The sequence below is a fragment of the Anoplophora glabripennis genome, unplaced genomic scaffold (assembly GCF_000390285.2).
Source record: "Anoplophora glabripennis isolate ALB-LARVAE unplaced genomic scaffold, Agla_2.0 scaffold169, whole genome shotgun sequence".
In the NCBI taxonomy this organism is placed as follows: Eukaryota; Metazoa; Arthropoda; class Insecta; order Coleoptera; family Cerambycidae; genus Anoplophora; species Anoplophora glabripennis.
The window spans coordinates 294,037-303,426 of NW_019416320.1; the positions used below are offsets into that span (position 1 = coordinate 294,037).

General features: G+C 35.3%; 1 protein-coding gene across 1 annotated transcript in view; it reads left to right on the plus strand.

Moving 5' to 3' along the window:
• The first annotated feature begins 822 nt into the window (after positions 1 to 822).
• The window catches only part of LOC108903738 (sodium/nucleoside cotransporter 2), a 14,440-nt gene continuing 5,872 nt past the window's right edge, over positions 823 to 9,390 (plus strand). Inside the window, exons 1-5 of the mRNA XM_018706020.1 lie at positions 823 to 1,035; positions 1,093 to 1,290; positions 1,392 to 1,553; positions 7,923 to 8,016; positions 8,069 to 8,228. Coding sequence (XP_018561536.1) covers positions 838 to 1,035; positions 1,093 to 1,290; positions 1,392 to 1,553; positions 7,923 to 8,016; positions 8,069 to 8,228 — 812 coding nt within the window. The 5' untranslated portion in view covers positions 823 to 837. The remainder of the gene's footprint in view (positions 1,036 to 1,092; positions 1,291 to 1,391; positions 1,554 to 7,922; positions 8,017 to 8,068; positions 8,229 to 9,390) is intronic.

Consider the following 9,390-nt stretch of genomic DNA (forward strand, 5'->3'; position numbering starts at 1 on the left):
TTCAAAAAAAAAAGTTTAAAAATATTGCAGTCGGCTTCCTCTGAACTGTATTTAGAACCACTTTATTTGACTTGTTATTTTTTGAAATCGGACTATAAATAACGAAGTTATGGGTTGGGGCGTTTAGGAGACACCCTGTATGTATTTTATTTGTACATATGTATATTCTTAATTACAATTTAATTGTAAATTAAAAAATGTCAGTTGTCACTGGTATATAGAAATGCATATTATACATATATATTATTTAATACTTTTCATCGTTTAGGTATAATATCAGGGCAAATAGAACTTTATTTGCCTTGATAATATCCTAATAATTCCTGTAAAATTTACATCCGGCAACGCTGTCTAAACTGGGCATTAAATCCGACTCGCCTCTGGCGTCACCTATGAGCTAGGAGCTAAACTTATACTCTCTACTGTACATGCGCAGTTTGAAAGAAGCTGGATTTTAGAACCGGCTTCTTTTCGGGGACTACATTTTAATACATTGCACGAGCCTTCTGTAGCGTAGCTATTTATTCTGTGGCAATATTCATTTTTCAACTTCTTACTTTGAGTGACAATAACTTCTCAACAATGGCACCTAAGTAAAAAGTTTATATGAAGTATTCGCACTCTTTTGACCTGGTCTATATATCCCTTTATTTTTCCCCGTAGTTACCGGACACCCTGTATAGCCACGATAGATAGTCTATTAACGCATTTTGTTGATTGCTTTTTGAAGTAGCCTCTATGTAAATGGAGTTAATTGGTTATTAATAGCCACTTTATCGGAAGTATTTAATTAATTATCTTACAGAAAAATTTAAAAAAGTACAAAAGAAAGGCGAGATGCAATTGAATGAAAGGAAACTTTTAAATCTTTCCATTTTTAGATATGGTTCTATTATTTTCTACCTGGTGTTCTTAGCTGCAACCGTAGTATACTTAGTCTTAGATACAAGTGACAACAGAAATCGTCTGATACCCATTTCGGGCTTATTCATTTTTCTGCTGATAGGTTATGCCTCTTCAGCAGCAAGGACAATGGCAAGTCTTAAAAACTATCAAAACTGATGTCAACACTAAAAAATTATAAATTCCTAGATCCCATGGAGGACAGTCATTTGGGGTTTGATCCTTCAGTTCCTTTTTGGCCTTCTGACTATCAGGTGGGATGTGGGTCGCAACATCCTGCAGTGCCTTGGCGACAAAGTCAACATCCTCACGGGATATGCTTTCGACGGAGCAGCGTTCACCTACGGGGACGACTTGGTGTACACCCAAGGAGTATTCGCTTTTAAAGTAGGTTTGGTGTAGATACAACAAAGACACTGTCTCAACCTCCTAGTTGTTTAACTTTGGATAATTTCCACTTTTATTTTCTAAACGTTCTACTTCTTTAGGCTCTTTCCACCATTTACCTGCTGAGTTTGCTGGTGAACATACTCTACTACTATGGGATCATGCAGAAGGTCGTGGGAGTGATAGGAAACTTCCTCCAGTGGATAATGGGCACCTCCATTTGCGAGAGCGTCAACAGCGCCGCGAATATCTTCTTGGGACAAGTAAGTCGACTTTTGCGATTATGTCACAACATACGGTGAAGGAAAACCGGTCTTATGCAGCTGATCGTGCCAGGTTGATTGGTCAGTTGCACCTGGAAAAGATTTAGAACAATCGTTAGTAATATTCATCGCGGTTTTGTTGTTAACTTTCGATATTTACCAACCTTTGCTTATACAGGGTGTATCTAAATAACACCGAAAAAATTCAAGGGGCGATTCTCCAATGAAAATTAATAGGGGTATTTGGTATAAAATTTTTTGAAAAAACCCTTCCCTGAAAAGTTACGCCCCTCCTAAAATTACAAAAAAAAATTGTTTTTCTTTTTTATCTTCTACGTACATCAAGCTAAAGAAACCAAACTTGGTGAACATTATCTGTCAATAAAACTACACTTTTTGAATTTTTTTCAACCCTGAACTATTTTTGTAAGGGGTTGAAATAATCAACCCCTATGACATTTTTTCTTATAATTTTTTTTTCGATAAAATTTTTTCCTTTTAAAAAATATGTCTAAAAAACCCCATTCATTTACTAACTTTTTGATCTCTTCAAGTTTCTTCGAAAAGTTAAGGATTTATGACAAAAAAAAATAAATGTATTGTAATGTATTTTTAAAAAGATGAGCTGTTTAACGCGAGTGTATTTTGCCGAAAGATCTAGTGGCCTGTTCTTTACAATGGAATCCGTAGAAACAAATGTCAATGTCATTTATTGTTACTGTTTCTTACTATTTCACAAGTTTCATGATTTTGTGTAGAAAATATTAGTTAATAAACCGAAAATATGGTTAACTATTCGAATTTAGAAATGGCAGATATGCATTTTACATATGGGTATGCTAACGGTAATGCATTGGAAGCGCAAAGACTTTATGCTGAACAGTACCCAGAGCGTAGATTACCCCACCATACTACGTTCACAAATATTCACCAACGCTTGCGGGAACTTGGAAAATTTGAAAAGAGAAGTCATGACTGTGGCCGTAGCCGAGAAGTTAGAACTGAAGCTGTCGATGAAGCCGTACTTAATTTAATTGAGGAATCCCCAGAAACTAGTACCAGGAAAATAGCTCGTGTCCTAAATGTAAGCCATTCGGTAGTTTTTAGAATTTTAAAAGAACAACAGTTATATCCCTATCATCTCCAACGGGTGCAGTCGTTACTGATTCGAGATTTTTTACCACGTGTGGTTTTTTGTCAATGGCTTATTAATATGATCGGCCAAGCGCCGCAGTTCTTAAGAAATATTTTATTTACTGACGAGGCGAATTTCTCAAGAGACTGTATTAGAAATTTTCGTAACAATCATATTTGGGCTGAGGAAAATCCTCATGACTTTTTTGAAGGAAATCATCAGTATCAATTTTCATTAAATGTGTGGCTCGGAATTATCGACGATCATTTAATTGGTCCCTATTTTCTTCCACGACGATTAGATGGTGACTCATATTGTCATCTTCTCGAAGAATTACCTATTATTCTTGAAGAAGTTCCCATTCAAATTAGGCAACGTTTATGGTTTATGCACGACGGTGCACCAGCCCACTTTAGTATACGTGCAAGACGTCACTTGGATGAGGTGTATGCCAATCGATGGATAGGTCGAGGAGGATATGTAAATTGGCCAGCCCGCTCCCCTGACCTTAATCCTTTGGATTTTTGCATATGGGGATATCTGAAATCTTTGATCTACTCAAGGCCAGTTGAAGATATCAATGATTTGCGAAACCGCATTGTAGCAGGGTGTGAAACGATAAAAAATTCACCAGGAATATTTGAACGCATACGCAATTCTATGAGAACAAGAGTAGATGCTTGTATTGAAGCTGAAGGCAATCATTTTCAACATTTTTTGTAGATTGTATTGTCAATATCCGACAGATTTTTATTTTTTGTTACTGTTATAACATTATTCATCATTTGTTCACTTTTAGTCTAAGTTCCAAACTTCTTAGCCTAGTAGAATCATAGGTCAACTATTTGGTTGAGTGTTTTTTAATAAAATGTTATTTAATATGACAATAAATGACATTGACATTTGTTTCTACGGATTCCATTGTAAAGAACAGGCCACTAGATCTTTCGGCAAAATACACTCGCGTTAAACAGCTCATCTTTTTAAAAATACATTACAATACATTTATTTTTTTTTGTCATAAATCCTTAACTTTTCGAAGAAACTTGAAGAGATCAAAAAGTTAGTAAATGAATGGGGTTTTTTAGACATATTTTTTAAAAGGAAAAAATTTTATCGAAAAAAAAATTATAAGAAAAAATGTCATAGGGGTTGATTATTTCAACCCCTTACAAAAATAGTTCAGGGTTGAAAAAAATTCAAAAAGTGTAGTTTTATTGACAGATAATGTTCACCAAGTTTGGTTTCTTTAGCTTGATGTACGTGGAAGATAAAAAAGAAAAACAATTTTTTTTTGTAATTTTAGGAGGGGCGTAACTTTTCAGGGGAGGGTTTTTTCAAAAAATTTTATACCAAAGACCCCTATTAATTTTCATCGGAGAATCGCCCCTTGAATTTTTTCGGTGTTATTTAGGTACACCCTGTATACTCCTCGTATACAAGACTGAAATTTCTCCAACATTGCAAATGAAGGAGATTAAAGAAGTTGGCAGGTTATCAAATCTAGAACATTTAAGTTTCTCATGATGAATCTCAACAACATAAAGGCTGAATTTGTTACATATTCCATATAAATGGAAAATGACAATTCCCTGTCGAAATAAAGTCTAAGGTCTTTAATGGTATTTGATCTTCTTAACAATTAAAAGTATAATCACATAATAATCACCACTGTAGCATATAATCACACGGTAGCGTAATCGGTCGAGCATACGGTGGTAAACATTTCTCGGCCAGACTTCCTATTCTGGTCCGGGTTCGATCACTGGCGTTGGCACTGGCAATGTCGATGGATAATGAGTGTTTGTCCGCGTTTTTTCAAGTGAAGCCCCCTTCCGCGCAGCCTTTGGCTTTGAATTTGGGGGTTGTCTCATTTCTGTGGTGTGTTTTATGTTTATGTTTTTTATACAATAAGAAATTGCTTACTAGCAAAAGTTAAAATTTTACACTTTGACTTCCATGGTTAAGTTACTTACGTTACACCATATATCTATTTTTTCCAACTGTTTTGAATTAGGAGTCATTATCGCAAAAATATTTTTGTAAAATCCCTATGAATTCCGAGAAAAAAAATATTGAATTTGGGCTCTCGAGCGTCATTCGCGTTATGCGCTTTCTCTCCACTTGACCCCAGTCGATTCCGAAGACTAAAATCCGATTTTAGTATTAACGTTTTTGCGATAGTGTTTACATTAGTTTTTCAAGTGTCAAATATGGCTTACGTGTATAGCAACTCTGAGTTGATAGATATCGGTTGTGTTAGTTCGTAGAAATTGGTAAAACGGGCCCAAATGTGTTTACAAGACAAAATTTTGAACGGTTGTTGTGGTGTGTCAAATTATTTTATTAATTAAAACCACAAATTAATTATATTAATTAATAATAACAATAGCGGTAAAAGCAGTTGAAATTGCTGATATAAAATAGGTGTAAAATGTTATTTAAATCTTTCATTGGGAAAGAAATTCTTTCAATTTTTTGTCCTTTCATTTTTTATTACACTTTGCCGCCGTGCCGTTTGCCGACTGCATGCTGTGCCTTGCGCTAGGTCAGGTTTTGCAGTGGACCAGTACAGTGTATTTTTAAATCATTTTCGAGCTGCCCTTTTTAATTCTTTTTTTTACAAAATTGTATTTGTCTATATATTTAAAAGAAAATTGGATAAGTTTTGAATCAACCTGAACAACTTAACGTCATCAGCAAAAAACAGATGTACACATTGTATTATAAAACACAAGTCATTTATAAACAATAAAAACAATGGCCCAAGTTTTGATTCTTGGGGAACTCCGGATGTAGCTAAAAATTAGATTGATGACAGTTGTAAGTAACACTGATAATAAGATCCCTTTGTAGTAGCTGTTTTTTACGTGTTCGCCTTTGTCACAGATGTTGAGAGAATAACTAAAATAGTAATCACTACATTATTCAACAATTTCAGTATATCAGGCACGTACAACAGCTAATAATAGAACATATGTTTTTACTTATTTCTGATTTGAGAAATAGAACATTCTTTGTAAAATACGAATGCACCATTTCAAATAAATATAAAGCTGAATAGGTGTTCCTTAAAGTTCCGCTTGGGATTGCTACTGTTTCTTTATTTTATTAATGTAATGTCACGTGCCATTCTAGATGTCATTTATTTGCACACGACTTGAAAATATACAGGGTGTCGCGCTTGAATGTGATACAAGCCTGTAACGTCTTTATTTTTTGGCCGATTTCAAAAATTTTTTTAGAATGTAAGGTAAAAAAATCTCTATGTAACTGTGATAGTGCTGTTTTTATTAATGCAATATACGGCCAACTAAGCCAACTAGGACGCGTTTTTTGACGTTTAAAAAATAGTATGTTTAATTCGCCCTGGTAATATGTAACACCCTGTATATACGAAAATAATTTTAAAATGTGCAGTTTTAAGTTGGTTACAATTTTTGTAAATAACTTTTTTTAACTTCTACAGGGTGTTAAAAAAAGAGTGTAAAATATTTCAGGAGGTAATAGTATGAACCAAAATAAGCAGAAAAGTCTCAATAAACATGGGTCCGCAAAGTAACGGTTGCGGAGATATGGACCACTATTCGTTTTTCAAACATTTTATTTTATTAGAAATAAACCGACAAAGGAAGCTTTTAACTAACAAAAAACAAAGTTACAGAAGATGTTCAAAGTGCCCTCCGTCCATTTCGAAGCAGGCACGACATCTTCGTCTCAACGATATTCGAACTCTTTCGAAAACACCCTCCTTGGTTTGGATTTCTTGACACTTTTGATTAATCCGTAGCTGCAGCTCTTCCAGGCTATTTACAGGAGTACCATACACTAATGTCTTCAAATATCCCCAAACAAAGAATCTAGAGGGTTCAGATCAGGCGATCTTGGAGGCCATAAAACAGGTCCGGCCCTTCCTACCCATCTATGTGGAAAAGTTTGGTGTAAATGCTCTCTAACGGCCATGGAAAAATGAGCTGGAGCATACCATCATGCTGGAACCACATTTGTTGCCTCTGATTCAAAGGAATGTCTTCCAAAAACTCATACAGTGTGTTCTGCAGAAAGTTGAGGTAAGCAGCGCCTGTTAGTCGGTTTGGTAAAACAACAGGACCTAGAAACCTGTCACCTACAATACCCATCCAAATATTTAATGAAAAACGTGCCTGATGTCCAGATTCTATTAGAGCATGAGGATTTTCGTCGGCCCAAATATGCGTATTGTGAAAATTAAACACTCCATTTCTTGTGAACCCGGCCTCATCAGTAAAAAGAATGTTTGCAAGAAAACGAGGGTCTTCAGCATCATGACATAGAAACCAGCGGCAAAAAACCAAACGTGCTTGATGATCATTTATTGGATTTAAGGCATGTACTCGTTGCACATGGTATGGATAAAGCAGTTGCTCGTGAAGGATTCTCCAAACAAGAGGACCACTAATTCCTACCTCGGCTGATATTCTCCGCACACTCGTACCTGGATTCTGCTCTACCAATGCTAGAATTTCTTCTGCTCTAGGAGTGGATACCGACCTTGGTCTTCCGGATAAATGGCACTGTTTGCTCAAGGAACCGGTATCACGCAATATTTGGTGAATTCTTCCAAACATGCGTTGTGAAGGAATCTGGCGATTTGGATAAGCGTCAACATAAAGACGTCGCGCTTCGGTGGCGTTCCCATTAGCACGACCATACATGAAATGTATGTCTGTTAATTCTGCGTTAGAGTAACCAGCCATGCCGAAAGAAAACTTGTGCATTGAGAACAACTGTCAAATACGTACTGTTTATTTCCCTAAACATCAACCAACTATTATAAGAAAATACACAACGTTTTTGCAAAATAAAAAAAGGGGCTAAAAAACATAAAACATTCAATATCTCCGCAACCGTTACTTTGCGGACTCATGTTTATTGAGATTTTTCTGCTTATTTTAGTTCATACTATTATCTCGCTCTTTTTTTAACACCCTGTATAATAACGGAAATATCGTACTACGACGCACTAACGCCGCACCCTATATGTAACATCGGCAAGACTGCATAGTTGAGATAATTGTAAGTTACACGCAAATTTTAGTAAAGTCAGCGGTTCTTAACAAGTTTTCTTTTAAAAAATCATGCATATTCATTTTTCATTTGACTTTTTTATATTCAATTACTTCCAGTTTTCTTTCACTTCTGTTCTATAAATAACCATTTAACACAGAAATTCTAGAAATTTCGATACGTTTTAGAGTGAAGCCCCACTTCTGATAGCCCCCTATCTGAAAGACCTGACAGACTCCGAGCTCCACTCGATCATGACCTCTGGATTCGCCACCGTGTCAGGTAACGGAAGAAAATAATTACCCAACCACCTCGCTACCGAGTACTTTTGCAGGTTCCGTATTGGCCGCCTATGTGAGCTTCGGCGCCAGGGCCCAGGATTTGATCACCTCCAGCATCATGTCCGCCCCCGCTGCACTCTGTTTCAGCAAGCTTAGCTACCCCGAAACCGAGGACATTAGGATACACAAGAAGAACATACACGCCGTTGAAGTGTTAGTATTTTGCGCTTGGTTTACAGTAGCAAAAACTACATGTTGGTAGCATAATGAGGCAGTTTCCTTCGAATACAAAGAAATTTTCGTTTCTCAAAAGTTTACAGTTATCAGAATTCGATATTTTGATTTTTTTTTTAATTTTTTTTCTCTAGTTTTTTTTGAGTAAAGATAGGTATAGGCATTGCGTCATAGAAAAAAAAAGTAAATAAAATTTCCACCAAAATAAGAGGTTGTAAAGTATTTTTGAATGAAAATTGACTGATATATGGCCGCTCAAACTTACAATTAACTAATTTTTCGATTTTCGTCGCGTTTGCCTTTATACGTTTTAATTCTCATTGTTTGCAAAAAAAGGAAGGAAATAAGACGTTCAAGGATTTTCATCATATGACTTGTTCGAAGGGTCATTAAAAATAAAAAAATCCCAGGGTGCTATTAAATTAGAGGGTTGAAATTGAAGATAGGGTTGAAAATGCACTTTTGCAGTATTTTAAATATAGCACGAAAACGAAGCAAAATTTCGGTATAGTTCATAGCAAAAATTTTGTAGAGAATTGAATTTCCCATCGAAATGGCCTATTTAAAAAATTTAAAAGAAAAATTTTATGCAAAAAATCGTTAATAAACAATTTCAAATAAAGCAAAAAATAAGGATTATTTTATTGTTATTTTGATTTTTGATAAATATAATAATGATAAATTTAGGTTAATAGTAGAATGGTAGGTATTAAAATATCTGTGTGATCTATTTTTTTTATTAAAGAGAAAAAATTCCTTCTTGTAAAATATTTGTATTTGTAATAATATTTGGTTAATTATTTTTTTTGTTAGGTCATTTTAACAGATTTTTTATTATGTCATATTAGATCAGGCAAGTTGGACAATAAATCAGAAAATTCCTTCTGATGAACCGATCGAGTTGCAGTTTTCGGCATTGTCTTCGGAAAAATATCAGGAGAAAAGTCTATCTATTACACTTTGAGGCTGGATCGAAACTGCATTGCGGTTGCATAAAGTGCATCTTGGAGTGCATCAATTTTTCAGAATTTTCTGAAAATGGTAAAAATTGACTAAAAGTTGTAGAAATTTTGTGGACACGGGTTTTCGGGGTCGGAGATTCCGAATCTGACCCTGAAAAATATGCCCGACGGTCCTGACC